Source organism: Cicer arietinum, chromosome 5 (genome assembly GCF_000331145.2).
Source record: "Cicer arietinum cultivar CDC Frontier isolate Library 1 chromosome 5, Cicar.CDCFrontier_v2.0, whole genome shotgun sequence".
NCBI classification, from domain to species: Eukaryota; Viridiplantae; Streptophyta; class Magnoliopsida; order Fabales; family Fabaceae; genus Cicer; species Cicer arietinum.
This window is the reverse complement of record NC_021164.2, coordinates 59,994,141-60,011,431: the sequence shown is the minus strand read 5'-3', so window position 1 is coordinate 60,011,431 and position 17,291 is coordinate 59,994,141. Positions and strand designations below refer to the sequence as shown.

Here is a 17,291-nt window from a genome sequence, read left to right as displayed (position 1 = left end):
TTATTTGAAAGATGGATTTTACAGCGCTTGTGAAAAAAGATCTGTAATAGGTAGTTAAATTCAATGAAAGCGCATGTGTTTTACAGCGCTTGTGAAAAAAACGCTGTAATAGGTAGTTAAATTCAATGAAAGCGCATGTGTTTTACAGCGCTTGTGAAAAAAGCGCTGTAATAGGTAATTAAATTCAATGAAAGCGCTTGTGGAAAAAGCGCTGTAACTGATTCGCGAAAACGCTTCCTTTTACAGCGCTTTTTTGACAAGCGCTGTAAAAGCCTTATAACGTGATGCACAAACGTTATATGACCTACTACAGCGCTTGTTTTACAGCACTTTGCATCAAAAGCGCTGTAATAGGTTCCGTTATTTTTAAAATATAATTACAACAGCGCTTGTGTTTAGCAAGCGCTGTAAAATGGGCGCTGTTAAATGTCATTTTTGGCGTAGTGATGACTGCACGTTAATACTTGCTTTTACACGATATCTTTTATTTTTTTATGTATATATGCAAAAAAGTAGAGAGAAAAGAAAATTACAAAATAATAATTGTATGTATACATAGAACTATTACTTGATCATTTTCTTGTCCAGTGTTCCTAAAAGAAATGTATTGTGCTATGAATCCTAAACTCTTAACATATTCATATAGTAAAAGTAAAATGTGTGATAATTGTGTAAGATGTATCATTATTAAATAAAAAAAGACAATATATTAAATTTTGAGAATTATCACACATATCCTTTTGTTTTTTTCATTATCATTTATGAGTTAGTTGCAATATGAATTTTAAAGTTCAGTTACAAAATACTACTTAAAATATATTAATTAATGTTCTTTAAAATAAAAAAGAGAATATGGATGTGGTTGTAGGAGTAGTAGAATTACTTCAAATTATTTCTACGAGGATTGACGTGAGATGTTAATGTCGTTGATATCATCACCGATCATCGTGAGACTCCACTTATTAAGGTAGATCATAACTCTCTCTAAGTAACTATCCTTTTGTTAGGAATGTCAAATAACATTACATATTCAAATTAAATGCTATAACTATCGCACTCATAACCATTGTATAATTGCTACTCTCGTCTGGAGAAACAATGACATCAGCGTTAACCACCCAATTTGCCATCTCTATAACAAAAGTGTGGCATAAAACTAAGAAAATGAAAGTGTTGAAGAAAAATAAAATAGATATTTGTTTCGAATCAACTATTAGAGTAGGAAGAATATTTTAAATATAAATATAAATTTTATGTATTTCTTCATAATTTACACCTAGATATATATATTATTTAGATGATGTGATATTCAAAATTAAAGTTGTACACTGATGCAATATTTTCAATGAGATAAAATTTATACAAGAAAGATTTGTCCAAAATACAATGTGTTTATATTTATCAAAGTAATAGTTATTTTTATATGTATTTATACTTATTAAGTTTACATTTCAAATTTAGAATTGAAATTTAATGAAAGACTTCCGATGTGACGTAAAATTCATTTCATTCATTTTGTTATATGCACCAAGACTTTTAATAATCACAAATAATAGTAAAAATAAATAAATTAATAGTTGTAAGAGTGTCGCATCTCTTACTGGACAAAAGGATTTGACATTGACATTGGCAATGCAACTTGCTTTGGCACTCTTGATGTGATGTGGTCGAACGAACCGTCAAAGTTTTGCGGCAATCCTTCTCAATTCCAAATATGACAATATTTTTATGTTAACCTCTGCATTTGGGAGAAATAGAGGAATGTATTTACTGCTCTTATAAGAAGATGGTGGTTTTAGTTAAGTGTTGTGCCTTATGATTGCATGATTACAGTTTCCACAAACTCTCACCCGAGCTTATAGCCTTCATCGCATCACATATAAAGTTAGAAAATTATATTGGAAAAAATCCAAATACCATGTAGAATAAGATAAGGGCTAGCAAAAATTGGACCAAATATAAAAATTGATAGCTTTATTACGTTGGAGACTCTTTTGGTTTAGACATCTTTATTTCTCTTAAAAAAAATTATAATTCTTATACAACATTTATATATACTGCATTTCAGACAAATTAAATCACTTGAAAAATTTATATTACAATTTTGGTGGATTATAATCTTGATATTATATCTCAATCCCGGACGTGTCATCTCTATTTACATTGAATTATTTATATATATATATATATATAATCTAATATTAGTTCTAGATATTGTTTCCATTATCATATGACAAAATTTTATTTGTTTGAAAAATCAACATGCACGTATTGAGGGACCTGCAATATGCCTGAAGTGCAAACAACTTCACTTATTGAGGGATCTTGTTGAGCTTACAATAAGCATAATCTTTGTATTTCTTGCTCTTGTATTTTGGTGGGTTGTCTTGGTTAACCAGCTTTGGGCGAGGGCCAACTTCTTGATCTGGTTGAGGCTCTATGAACACTGGCCACGAGATTCTTGTTTCATCTTTGCTCACTGTTGTCCTGTGTAATACAACCTTGTATTTCCCATTGCTCATTTTCTGTCACCATATATAATAAAACTGTTACACCATTTGTTCCTTCAAATTCTTATCTCCTTATTCCAGTTTTTTTATATTGAATTTTTAATTCTTTGTGTAAGACTCACATTTTTCTTCATTAGTGTCAGTTTCGAGGACGAAACTATTTAAGGTAGGTAGAATGTAAATCCATGCATTTTATTTTATTTTTATATTTTACCTTATTAGAAGTTGAAATAATTATTCTAGAAATTGTTGGTGATAATTACTATTGTATTGTGTTATTTTAATTTTTGATAATAATATTATTATTAATAATAAAAACATGAATCGGGAAACGTTAAAAACAAAATTTACATTATATTGGTGAGTGAATAATTAGGGTCTTAATGAACTTAGGTTGAAACATCACGTTCTCATTTTTACTGATAGAAAGAAAAAAAATGACACCTTTCACAAACGTTTATGCGATATAGAAAAAAAATGGTTTAGGAGAGAAAAAGGAAGAAATTCAAGAACGAAAGGAGTTAATGATTCATCCCCTCAAGTGTAACATATTTGGAGCAAAGACCGCTGTGTGAGAATTTTAATAACGACACTCATATCGGTAAGGGCATCACTCCATCTGCTTTCCTACGTGAATTATATGTGATATAAATGTATTGTGATGTTGTGTATTGGTTTTGTTTGTGTTGTGTGATATCTTCAAAATGAATATTAATAATGGTTGTGTTTGACATGTTCAAATTGTGGAAAATGCAAGTTATATGATACGTTGTTATGATAGTTGTGTTTGACATGTTGTGGTTACTTTGTGTCTAAACTAAGTTGGTTTAGGATAAGGTTGAATGATTTTGGACGTTCTGGTTGAGTGATCTATATTGTTACTAACAAAAGAGTCTACATTCATGCGTTCATAGTTGTGTGGTGCGTCCATAATTGGTTGGAGCCCACATATCCTTGCGGGAATTTTGAGTTAGTGGTGTTGCTTGGAAGAACCCACGAAGTCCTTGCAGGGAGGTGATATTCCGGAATCATGCATTGATATATAATCTAACCAATAAGTTATGCATTTTGGTTGATTTGTATCTTTGGTGCATTGTGATTTTTAACTGTTAAATGAAGTATATGATTTATTTAGATTTTTGCTGTAACAACTATATATACGTGCACATTTGCTCTGTGTTTGTTATTTGGAGATGACCCTTACATTTGACATGACGTCACATATAGTGTTACTTGAGTGAAGTCAACCTAATAGAAGAAATGCGATGAAGTACAATAACATCCAGTTGGAGGCTCCAATATACTTTTGTGCTGGTGATAGGCTTGTTGGGTGAGTTTTTCACAAGTCTAAAGTTTATCACCAACTAGGATTTATGTTTGGGTAGTGAAACGTCAAAAAATTTGGTTCTAAGAGTTTCTTTTGTTTAAGGTATTAAATTTACTTTTAGTAATTGCAAATAGTTTGATTCTTTATTTTTGAAAATATAACTAAAAATGTTATAAATCGATTTTAAGGTAAATGAGTATTTAAGATAATCATAAATATATAAAAACAAATTTGTATTTTTACTTTAAAAATTCGTTAGTTAATATGTCAAAAAAGTGAGATGTTATACTTTACCTTGGCTCTTGTATAGAGCCAAAAATAGTAATCTATATATGGTCCCCAAAAACAAGCATAAATAATTAATCAAATGCAACACAGATATATATGTACCTCCATTTAGTCGCCAATGTGAATGACCAAAGCACTAGGAATATATCTAACATCGTACCAATGTTCATCTCTAGAGGCTTGAAGACCCTGTATCTCATTGGGCACAAGAAGGGTGATAAAGCACATGTCAGTATGAGCTGGCACACCGAGCACGAGATCAGGGCAGGGGCAAGGTGGGTAATAGTTGATTTTTAAGAGATGAACTATGTTATCACAACCTGCATACTCCTTTAACTCGTGACCCTCAAACCCCCAACCCTATTGACAAGTTAGCTTTTCAACAACTTGTCTACAACACCATGTAGGTACTTGCCGTATTCCTCGTTTATCTCTCTGCACCCCCATATCAAAATTATTACCATAACATACTGCAAGTGAATCATACAAAGTTTTTAATTTCCTTTGAGAAATAGAGAAAACAAGTCCCTTTGAAAAAAAAACTATCTTTAAATATAATAAATATAACAAGTAACCTGTAAGAAGGAGGGTTATTTGGCCAAAAGCGGTAGTTAATATGAGAAGGTGGCCAAATCTTATGAAACAAATGATCCACCCAACCTCTCTTGTTATCAACCTCTTTACTAAGCTTAGACCCATACCCTTCAATTGATTGAGAATCAAGAGGTTTAGCATATTTCTCCTTTTCTTCTATTGGTAACTCAAAAAACGTTTTTCCAACAACTTGAAGTTTGGTTATAAGTTCGGTAGGTATCTCATGATTCACAATTTGGAACATACCCCATTCACTACTTGCATCAATAATCTCACGCACCACTTTTTCCTCGTCAGGGTTACTAAAGTCAATTATAGGAACCTCTAATTGGGTCCCACGAACCGTTGTGATTCCTGGCTGTTCTGTTACGGACCTAACGAACTCTTCAGGAACGATTTCTTTGTATATGGAAGCTATGTTTTGCACCGTTCGAGTCTCTTCCATTTAATTGTTATTAATTTTTGTAACTAACAAAAAATCAAAGGAAACGTTTCTATTATATATACCGATAATTAATTAATTAGTTTAAAAAGAAGACGCTTATATAGATTTTCATATTAAATGTAGATAGTGATCCCGAAACTCTCGATTTCAAATTAGTTAATGTGTAATATTAATCAAGGCAAGATTATGGTGCTTATTTGCATGAAGTAGAAGGTTTTTTCTCCGCTAAGAACGGGTTAATATATCCTTATATATAGGGAAATGATGAATCACAGAAGAGATTTTTATCAAGAATGATCACCAAGATTTTGATTATGTTTCCTACTAAATACTAAAATAAAATCATTCTACTTTATAAGTAGTACACGTTACTTTTGGAAGATTTCATTAAATTTTTTTTTTTTGTGATATCACTACAAGAATTGACTTACATGTTTAAGGAGGTGCCTTGTTACGTTTTGAGAAAGGTCACTATATGTTTTGAAGAGTGTCACTATATATTTTTTATTTCTACCTACTGTAATTGTTGTCACTAAAAACAAGATAAATATATAAAAAATTGATGTATTTTACAATATTGTCTGTCATTAAAATTTATTATTATTTGTTAAATTTATTTTATTTTATTTCATTTTAAATTATTAATACTAGTAAATTAAATTTAAATTTCTAATTTATTTTTATTAGCTAATTCAATTGAGACTTACAATAAAATATAATTTAATTTTACTAATTCCATTAAATGCATATTATTTGCATTCCGAGCTTTTTAATTACATTATGTGGCAATATTGAAATGAAATTATGAGCATTAGAAGCTTATGAATAGAAATTTCATCAACAAATATTTCTCCTAATCATAAAATATTTGCAAATGTAATACAATAGTTGATTTTCCATTGTTGTGGATACACAAATTCAGACATTCTTAAATTCAACTTCTCCTAATACTTTCTCTAAAATATCTCATTCCATGTTTTTATGATCTATCTTTGGAACTTTATTTATCATTTCCATTATTATTTGTTCTGCAACATTTGTTTCTGAGAAATATTTTAGATTGTATAAATTAGCTCATAAAGTCTGTCACACAATAAAAAATATATAATTAACAAAAATCATTGAAAACAAAAAGTCACCACTTAAATACAAAATTTCAAAATCGCGATCAAGTCAGAAGCTTCGATACTTTTGAGAATCGCAATCAAATATGATTGAAGAAGTCTCATTTATGGTACAACTATATATAAACATGATGACACGACCATAACTGCGAGTATATACCATTTAGGTTAGGCTGAATCCACTCTTGATCATGTTCATATCAAACATTAAACCACTATCATTCCACTTCACCCTCACTAACATTGATTCATTACAAAATAATTACTTGGTAGAGATTGAAGAAGAAGAAGAAGAAGAATTATATTAATAAAATATAACAAAACAAAAAATATATCAAATTTAATGGGGTTGGATAGATGTGCAAAAAGATATAGTATATGAACAACTCTCTTCTATCTTGTAGTCTTATTGCAAATAAATTAACAATTCTATCTTATTTTGTTAACAATTTTCTCCTATTTTCCCTCATATTTTGCATCCTACTAAATAAAATAAAAAATTATATTAATAAAATCAAACAAAATACATTAAATACAAAAAAAAAATACATTATATGTTAATTAACCATGTCCATGTTTTATTTATAATATATTTTTGTTTTAGTTTGTTAATATAATATAATTTTTTATTATTACTTTTTATTTATTAGATTATTGCAAAATAAAAAAATAATTAAAATATTATAACACGATATTTGACAACTACACTAACTTAAGTTTCTTTCAAAGGAGGATATAGAGAAAAAGTAACATATATAAAGAGTCACTAAATATAAATATGAAAATTACAATCCACAAAGTGAGGCCTTACATCAAAGAATTGACCGCAATGCAACCCCGTGCCGTGGAAGACAAATAGTACATGTTCAAGTTGAACTAGGTTTAGGATTGGGAATCCGAAACGGTGATGTTGCATAAGAATCTTCAATCCCATTAATTCCCAGGTACTAAACTAGTATTTAATAACTAGTTATGATATTTTCCATTTGGGGGAAGGAAATGGTGACCACATTCACCCATCTATTATTCTATACCCATGGAATTGGACGGTATGTGGCTTCGTCAGATCAACTCTAAAAGCACTTCTCTCAACCCTGTTTAAGGTCTGTGATAAAACATTTGAAATTCAATTCATTTTAATTTTATTATTGTAAAAAATAAAAAACCCCAATTCCTTTTAAGTTTTAACAAAAATAAAAAAGGCATTTACAGATGTTATGACGACACTTTTCGCTGGCCCAAATTGTTGACCATGCATAGTTTATTTATTCCAAACTCAAAGTCACTCATATGTCTCGTAATCGCTTCACATTTCTTTATTCACGTGAATGAAAACGCCATCTTGCGTTTCAGTTTCCTTTGTTAGGCACATCAACTTAACGTCATTTTTTTCACTTTTTTAATAGTGCTCTTTTACTTTTTTATATTATAATAGTTTCTATTTATTTATTTATTTTTTTAGTTTAATAATGTTTAACATATTTCTCCTTTCTAATGCCGCCCGTACATTGCCATGGGAAGGAAATTGGAGGAAAAATTGTAAATATTTACTAAAATTTAAAGTCGTCTCTGTCCTGTTATACTGACGTTGTACCTTTATTTATATTAAATATACTGTTTAACATACATTTTTTTTAATATACGATGTTACTATTATTTTATTTTATATTTATTGAACTCTTATTCTTTTAATCATATTACTTAGTTATAATTTCTCTTGAAACACTTGTTAATTAATAAAAAAAGAGAAATAAAACTTGTTAATTAATTATAATTATTATGTGTTTGTTTTGAATGATGCCAATAAAATGAGTAAGTAGAAAATTACAACTTGTACTATTCTGGTGGCGGTTGCAGGAGTCAAAGTTGTTTATAGTTCGTTTTTCAACGCAGTTTTAAGGGGTAGAATGGTAGATAAGCCTAAACAAGAGCGCTGACATGGAGGATAAGAACAGTGGTGGTTCTTGTTCAATTAGAAGACGTTCATTGAGCTTATCAAGTCATAGAAGCCATAACACAGATAATGATAATGATAATGATTGTGAGAGTGTTTCTGAAGCTGGTGACATTGGAGATCGAGCTCTTCCAAGCAGAAGATTCAGTGAAAGCAATAGTTTCCGCTCAGAAAATGGATCATTTAATCATCATGTTGGAAATTCCATTTCACAGGAGCACAAATTATTGCATCCAAACTCATCTGTTTTACCTTTGCCACAATCACTCTCATCTTCCTCCCTACCTCTTTCTACAGATGCAATAGTGGGTTCTCAAGACTCAAAGTTTGTGAAAGTGAGCTCTCTTTTTAAAACTAATTACCATATCTGATTGTCATCTCATCTTTTTGGTTTCTGTGAGAAAAAATACTGTGTCCAATTTTACGCCAACAATTAATAAGAACCATTGATTTTGTCATCTCAATCATAAAATAATTACACAATCAATGACTCGTGTTACCTGTCACTGCAAGTCACTGCAAAACTGTTTACATTGATAGTGCATAGCTATTTACTTTTAAACTTAATGTTGTCTATTAATTATGACTGTGGCTAGTTTCATTTTCCAAATTTTGTCATATATATCATTCTAGTGGTTTACACACTTTTACCTATTTGCAGGAACCTCCTAAAGGTTTACCAGAGTTATTGGATTATACTTCATGTTTGGCTCACTTAGCTGTTTTTGGAATTCTTGGGGTAATATGATAACCTTCTCACTTACCTTTAAATGTTGGATATATTGATACTGATATTGATGATGGTAACTTATAGGCTAATACATAAAGTGTCATAATATATATATATGCAGGTCCTCACAAGATATTTACTGCAAAAGTTATTTGGCCCTGGGGTTGCTGGTGTAACAAACAACCAAACTATTCTTTACCTTGATCTTCCTTCTAATATGGTATGTCCGTTTTTCATCTTTATTATTTGTCTGTATATTTTTTTATGTATTGTGGTGTGTTTCACAAAGATGAATACTCAAAAAATTGTTTGGCTAGAAGCATAGCTATTAAACAATATGGTAATCATAACATTCTTAAAAGCAGGACACAATATATATTAAATTCACCATATCTATTGTTTTTTCTAACAACACAGAAAAAGAGAGATTAACAACCTTTTGGAGGTGGGTCCAAATAGAAATTTTATGACTTTTGAGGTTGAAGTAATTATATTTATTTTCTCATGGGCCATGACAGAAGATTAGCACCTTTTGTATTTTGAACTTCTTAAATCCTTAATCAACAGGATATACAATAAAAAAAATGATTAGATTCTTGCTAAATTACAGTTTCAATATAGTGTTAATCTGATCAACTCTTTAAAGTTATTGTAAAATGACACTTATCCTTTATTTATAGAAACAGTAGCAAATTAGTTCCAAATCTTGCTTTAATACAGTCAATTTAGAAGTTTTGAATGCTTTTAGGTGAAAGTGAAAAGATAAGATAATGCTAATGCAATTTTTTATTTTTCATTCCAGATTGGTTCATTTCTTATGGGATGGTTTGGTGTTGTATTCAAAAAAGACATATCTCAAGTGTCAGAGCATCTAGCCATAGCAATAACAACTGGTTACTTGGGGAGCCTTACAACCTTCAGTGGCTGGAATCAAAAAATGCTTGAACTCGCTGTTACTGGTCACTGGCTCTTCTCTGCACTTGGCTTTCTAATAGGTAAGTACGTTCATTTCATGAGTGTGTAAATTATAATATAATTTTAAGCTTATACTTTTTCCAGCTTGTAGATAAATTGATTTTTTTTTCCCATCAGCATGGCTTAATTGATAAGATGATGTTGTTTTACTATTGGAAATTTACAGGTTTATTTCTTGTTGCATTTTCCATCATATTTGGGATTGAAACTGCAAAGGGTTTTAGGTGGCTTCTCAACAGACTGAATATTACAAGTTCAGAAAATGGTATCTCTAAGATCAATTGCCAAGTCGACAGATACCGGCGCCAAATGACAGTTATGGTGATGTTCTTAGTGATGTTGGGTGTATTATGGGGTGTGAGTGGTGCATTAGTACAGGCTAAATTCAAGAATGGTGGCAGTGCTGCTCAGTTGTGGCTTGCTTGCATGGTTGGACCTGTAGGTGTGTGGATTAGATGGTTCTTAGCGAGGCTTAATGGACGTGGATTAGGAAAGAAAGGTTTATTTAAATGGATACCATTTGGGACTCTAATTGCCAATGTATCAGCTGCTTCTATTATGGCTGCACTTTCTACTATAAAGAATGCAGTAAGTTTCTTTGTCATCGTTCATGTTCTAGTTCCCATGTCTCACTTGCATCACCTAATCTCTAAATTGGTAGTCTATGAAGCACTCACACATACATTGGATTGGCATTGACCCTGACACATAGACACTATTAGATAAATGGTTATTTGATAACCATTTTCCTTATCTTTCATTAATTAGGTATAAGTTAGTTTTATTTCTGTTATAGTTAGTTAAGGGATATTGGGAGTTATTCATCTTATATATAATATAATCTCTCATTTGTAATATTTAGTTTGATCAATGAATGAGGTTATTCAAAAAAATTACCTTTTACTCGTTCACTGATATGGTAACAGAGTCTCGTAACCGCTGATAATAATGTGAAAAACATAGAAGTGATTAAATGTAACCACCTGTGCCAGACACCAAGACACACATTTATAAGTGTCAGTGCTACATAGTAGATGGTAGTCTCTTATGTATAGGTTCTAAATGCCAATGTATGATAGGTATCAGTTTCGTTGTCATCATTTATGAATTCATATAGTATTTGTGAACCTTATATCCCAATACAAAAATAAAGAAAATCTTCAACACAATTTTGGACATTACATCACAACCAGTATTTATTTATTTTATTTGTTTGATGCAGGTGAACACAAGGGATTGTGATACTGTTGTAGCAGGAATACAGTTTGGTTTGATGGGGTGTCTGAGTACTGTCTCTACTTTTGCTGCTGAGTTTAATGCAATGAGAGAAAGCAGTGATCCTTGGAGAGCATATGTCTATGCTATTACTACAATATGTGTCTCGTTCTCTTTAGGAATCTTAATATATTGCATCCCTTATTGGACAAAAGGATTTGACACTGACATGTAGCAGTTGGCAATGCAACCTTGTTTTGGCACTCTTGATGTGATGTGGAACGAACCGTCAAAGTTTTGCTGCAATCCTTCTCAATTCCAAAGATGACAATCTTTTTACATTGGGACTCAGCAATTGGGAGAAACAGAGTAATGTATAATGTATTTACTTCTCTTATAAGAAGGTGGTGGTTTTAGTTATGTGTTGTGCCTTATGATTGCATGGTTACGGTTTCCACAAACTCTCACCTAAACTAAGGCTTCATAACATCACATATAAAGTTAGAAACTTATATTGGAAAAAACCCCAAGTAACATGTAGAATAAGATAAGGGCTAGCATAAGTCTACATAGAGACACTTTTCACCTTAAAAATTGGTTTTGTAAGAATGAACTGGACCAAATATAAAAACTATTAACTTTATTACGGACTCTTGCTTTAGGCATATTTCTTTCTCTTAAAAAAGATTATAATTCTTATACGATATTTATATATACTGCATTTCGTACAAATTAAATTACTTTAAAAAATTGATATTACAATTTTGGTGGATTATAATCTTGATATTACATCCCGGATGTGTCATCTCTATTTACATTGAAGTTATTTACATATATATACATAAAATCTAATATTAGCTCTAGATATTGTCTCCCTCATCATATGACAACCTTTATTTGTTTGGAAAATCAACATCCACTAAACAGTGTGACCTGCAATATGCCTGAAGTGCAAACAGCTTCACTTACTGAGGGATATTATTGAGTTTACAACAAGCATAATCTTTGTATTTCTTGCTCTTGGATTGTCTTGGTTAACCAGCTTTGGGTGAGGGCCAACTTCTTGATCTGGTTGAGGCTATGAACATTGGCCACGAGATTCTTGTTTCATTTTTGCTCACTGTTGTCCTGTGTAATACAGCCTTGTATTTTCCATTGCTCATTTTCTGTCACCATATATAATAAAACTGTTACACTAGTTGTTCCTTCAAATTCTTATCTCGTTATTCTAGTTTTTTAATATTGAATTTTTTACTCTTTGTCCTAGCTCTGAACAGAGTTAGAAATAGTAATCTATATATGGTCCCCAAAAACAACATAAATAATTAATCAAATGCAACACAGATATACATATATATTATATATATGTACCTCCATTTGGTCGCCAATGTGAATGACCAAAGCATTAGGAATAAATCTAACATCGTACCAATGTTCATCTCTTGAGGCTTGAAGACCTTGTACCTCATTGGGGACAAGAAGGGTGATAAAGCACATGTCTGAGCTGGCACACCGAGGATGAAATCAGGGCAGGGGCAAGGTGGGTAATAGTTGATTTTTAGGAGATGAATCATGTTATCACCACCTGCATACTCCCTTAACTCGTGACCCTCAAGCCCCAACCCTATTGACAAGTTTTTGAACAACTTGTCTACAATACTATGTAGGTACTCCAACCCATGTAATAAAACACCGTTTACACTCAACATCATCGTGGAAAAACTTTACACACATTTTATGAAATGCTCGCTTAACTTCCACCAAATCATGTGGTTAAATATTCAATTCCATGCCAGTTTGATTAAGTCCCGCCTCTGCTAATAATTGATGTTACTTTAAAAGTACCGAATCATAATTTAATGTTCATGAATTATATTAAATAATCCAAACCTTTTATTTTTGTCTCTCTAAACAATCTATGTTCATGAAATATCATAAAAGAACTTTTATTAGCGCTCTTGTACTCCTCGAACTCGTTAACAATTTAAATGTTATGGTTTCTCTTCAAAGAAAAATGTTATATCGTCCTGAAAAAAGAAAATGAATAGACTGCCAGCCAGTCTACATATTTCACATCAACGAACAATTTTTGCTATTTCAATTTTCGTTTAAATATACATTTAATCTTGGCAAACATAGAGGTTTTTTTTTTGGCAAAATCACAACCTTTTATTTATAGTTTCACTCTACAATAAAAAATAGAATGTGTATCTATTAAAATTGATTATAAAAAATGTAAGATTTATGGGTCACATATGTAATTAATTAATAAAGTGTGTTATGGTCACTATATAATTAGCTAATAAACTAGGGGTCAAATAATATATAATAGTTTATCGCTAAAGAGCAAAATTAATAGTGTAGATACCAGACAGTTTCTAATTTAATGAGGGGCTGAATTGGAAATACTGCAATTTGGGATATAACTAATAATAGTTATATATAGGGGTAATGGTCTCCAAGGCAAACACAATAAGACTATTCAGTTTCAAAACCCTAAAGAAGAAAACTCTCTTGTTCTCTCTATTCCCATCAAGAAAGCAAATTTAGGATTCAATTTGGGAATTTTGACATGATTGAAATCTTAGGGTTTGTGATTTGGGAATCATGTCAAAATTCCCAAATTGAATCTTAAAACAAAGACAATAACCGAATTTTATCATGAATTAAACATGGTAGGCTCTAATACCAATTGTTAATAATCCATGTCAATTCGATGATGAATGACTAAAGGCGGAAACGTACCTGTGGGAATAACCATTGATGAAATCCTAGAATGATGATGATAGAGCCAATGGGTTGGGTGATCTTCCTCAACAAAACAGTCTGAAGACCTTGCTCTCTTGATGGGGACAGAGAGAACCAGATAGTTTTCTCCTTTAGGGTTTTGAAACTGAATAGTCTTATTGTGTTTGCCTTGGGGACCATTACCCATATATATAACTATTATTAGTTATATCCCAAATTGCAGTATTTCCAATTCAGCCCCTCATTAAATTAGAAACTGTCTGGTATTTACGCTGTTAATTTTCATAACTATTATGCTCTTTAGCCATAAACTATTATATATTATTTGACCCCTAGTTTATTGGCTAATTATATAATGACTCTAACACACTTTATTAATTAATTACATATGTGACCCATAAATCATACAAAAAAATATGTGTATCTTTAAAATTGACTAAATTAAAATTTTTAGTATATAAATAACATAGTGATTTAATTTTAATACTACTAAAATATATTAATCATAAATCACTCATGTTTTTATTATTTTTAAAAAATAAAATCCAAAATTATTCATCTTCATCCTCGTCTACCCATGTTTCTTCAACCTAAAACTCAAACAAACACTCAAAAATCTGAACAGCACACCCTTTTACCAAGTTCCAACAAGACCCAACAGTTGTCACCATAAAAAAAGTTCGCGGTGTTTGAGATCGAGCCAAAAATAGTCATGCCACAAAAGAAATCAAGAAATGGAACACCTTCAGAAGAATAAACAAAAAGAGAGACAATTTTATAGGATAGAAAATAACGGGGTTTCGAAAAAAAATTATAAATTAAGGATTTTGGGATGTGTATGTGCGAAATCGAATACGCAACAAATAATTAGGCTGTTTGGTTTTGGACGAAGAGTGTGCTGTTTTTTTTTCTTTTTTTCTTTTTTTTTTGGGGTTGGAATTTTAGGTTGACGAATCATGTGTAGATAGTGATGGAGATGAACAACTTTAGAGTTTTTATTTTTTAAAACAATTGATAAATATACTGAAATTCTCAAAATTGTCGGTAAAATAAAATAAAAACTAAGGTAGTTAAATCTTACTAGCATATACAAATTTTTAAATAAATTATAGACGTCAAATAAGGTAATATCATAAATTTTAAATATCAAAATAACATTTTATAATCTTATAATCACTATCCGTTAAACCAACAATTAAAAAAACATATTTTTCAAATACATAAAATTCACCAATTAACATAATAAAATTCAAAAGTAAAAGAGACACAATAAAAATCGAAAAATTAAGCATTTGTTGTGAGAATTGTTAAATAACATTCAAAAAACACATATATAGTTGAAGATAAATTTGGAGCTTATAGAGAACTAGAATATGAGATGTTGGAGCATGGTGATCAATAAAAAACTCATATGTAAACATATGTAAATAAGATAATCCCATTTACCTTAACAAACAACAATCACATTCAAAATAAGAAAAACAAAATATAGCTGATTAATATAGAGATCATACAAAATATAACACTGACAAACAAAAAATAACCATACAAAAGACTTTTAAACAGTATAATATTAAAACTCCGACAAAAAGTCTAATATTAGAAATTATTTATACATTTGCTTTATATTTAATTAAAACAAAACCAACCTAATCTATTATGTATTCTAATTTCAAATATATTTATACTAACATATAATCCATAAAAAAATCAAATTCAATTTTTAAATAAATTTCAAATTAATTATTTTAAAGATTTTGAATTGTTATTTGTTATAGTTAAATTACAATTATAAATATTATTATTTGTATATATAATAAAAGTATTTTTATTTTTAAATTTTTAAATTATTAAAGCTATATACATACATGTATAAATTATTATTTTAAAGCTTTTTTCAAATTTGTTATTTTAAAAAAAATTTGTTTCATTACATTAATTTTCATACAAATGGTTTTAATTTTTTCCAGTTAGTAAAGTTTATTCATTTTTTATATTTTCATTCATTCAATTTATTTTTAAATGTATTTGTATTTTAAAAAGTATAATTTGTTTTTGAAAATTATATCCTATAATTAATATTTATAATCTCACATTTTATGCACACAACCTACTTTATTTTAAAAAAAAAAAATTGTATCTCGTTAAATTCAATTTGAGATATGAAAAACTTAAAAAAAAAATTATAAAACTCAAATGTATTTAAAATATTTCATATTTTATGTACTGAAATTTTTTTTTCAAATTTTCTGGAACACTACATTTATCTTCCAAAAAACTTTTTAAAAAGAGTTTTTCAGAATATAAATATATTTTAGAAAATTTAAATTTTATATATTGGAAAACTTACAAACTTTGGTACACAATTGTATTTTTTTAAATCGAAATTTGTATTTCAGAAATTTTTTTCACATTTTTCATAACACAAATTTCTCTAGATAGGAAAACTTTTTTAAAATTCTCTTAAACACTACATAAAGTTTGAATTTTTTTTAAAAAGATAATTTTTTTTTAATTATAATTTGGCGTAAAAATATAAATATAGGAGAATATGATAAAATTTTCTGTTTTTCGTACTTGCAAGAAAAAACAGAGAGATATCTAAATTATTGTACAAAGAATTTAACTATTCAATATTATATTTTAACTCGGTAAAAAAGAAAATTATATTAAAAAAACGATATAATTGTCTTATAGTTAATGAAAGAGAATAACATCATATTCTATTCCAATGATTATCTATATTATCATTCAACCAAATGAATAACACTCAATTATTTATATAATAAATTTTAATAGTGCATTGTGAATTTTTTTTAATATCACTACATGTAAACCAATCATGTATAAGACGTTATCTATAATTTGATAAAAGTAAATTGAATTTATTTATTAAGATTTTTTACAACATTAGTATATTAATTAAAAAATTATTTAAATATATGGAATAAAAAAATATATAATAACGACTTCATTATCCGTGCATACTCCATACTAGTTAATGGTGTATTTCTGAATATGATTCATCAACGTCGTGCCGTTTGCCACCTCATTGTTTTTGTATAGGTAATTAACTTCAAGACTAAAAGTGAAATATGATTTTGTAAGAACTAAATTCAAATAAATAAATAATTAAAAGAATCAAAATAAAAAACTTTTATATTTACATAAATTAAATATAAACAAGTTTTATTATATTATAGAAAATAGAGTCTATATCGGTATTATAATTTTTTTTATTAATAATTTATTTTCAATTTATCTACATATGTATTATTATAATATCTATTAAAAGTGATTAAATTATAATAGAAATCCTTCGATTTTCAACATAAGTTCAAAATGTTCACATTTATACATTATCAATGTTAATAAATAACA

The 17,291-nt window shown here is 29.3% G+C and overlaps 1 protein-coding gene and 2 pseudogenes across 1 annotated transcript; 1 reads left to right on the top strand and 2 right to left on the bottom strand.

The window, feature by feature from the left end:
* Window positions 1-2,312: 2,312 nt before the first annotated feature.
* LOC101505227 (flavonol synthase/flavanone 3-hydroxylase-like) lies at window positions 2,313-5,186 on the bottom strand (annotated as a pseudogene).
* A 2,950-nt stretch (window positions 5,187-8,136) lies between these two features.
* Window positions 8,137-11,582, top strand: LOC101504924 (fluoride export protein 1-like). Its single transcript, XM_004500530.4, has 6 exons — window positions 8,137-8,577; window positions 8,904-8,981; window positions 9,094-9,192; window positions 9,775-9,967; window positions 10,114-10,535; window positions 11,170-11,582. The coding sequence occupies exons 1-6, from the start codon at window positions 8,227-8,229 to the stop codon at window positions 11,395-11,397; spliced, it is 1,371 nt and encodes a 456-aa protein (XP_004500587.1). The 5' UTR covers window positions 8,137-8,226; the 3' UTR covers window positions 11,398-11,582.
* On the bottom strand, window positions 11,229-13,323 carry LOC105852173 (flavonol synthase/flavanone 3-hydroxylase-like; annotated as a pseudogene).
* Between the last annotated feature and the right edge of the window lie 3,968 nt (window positions 13,324-17,291).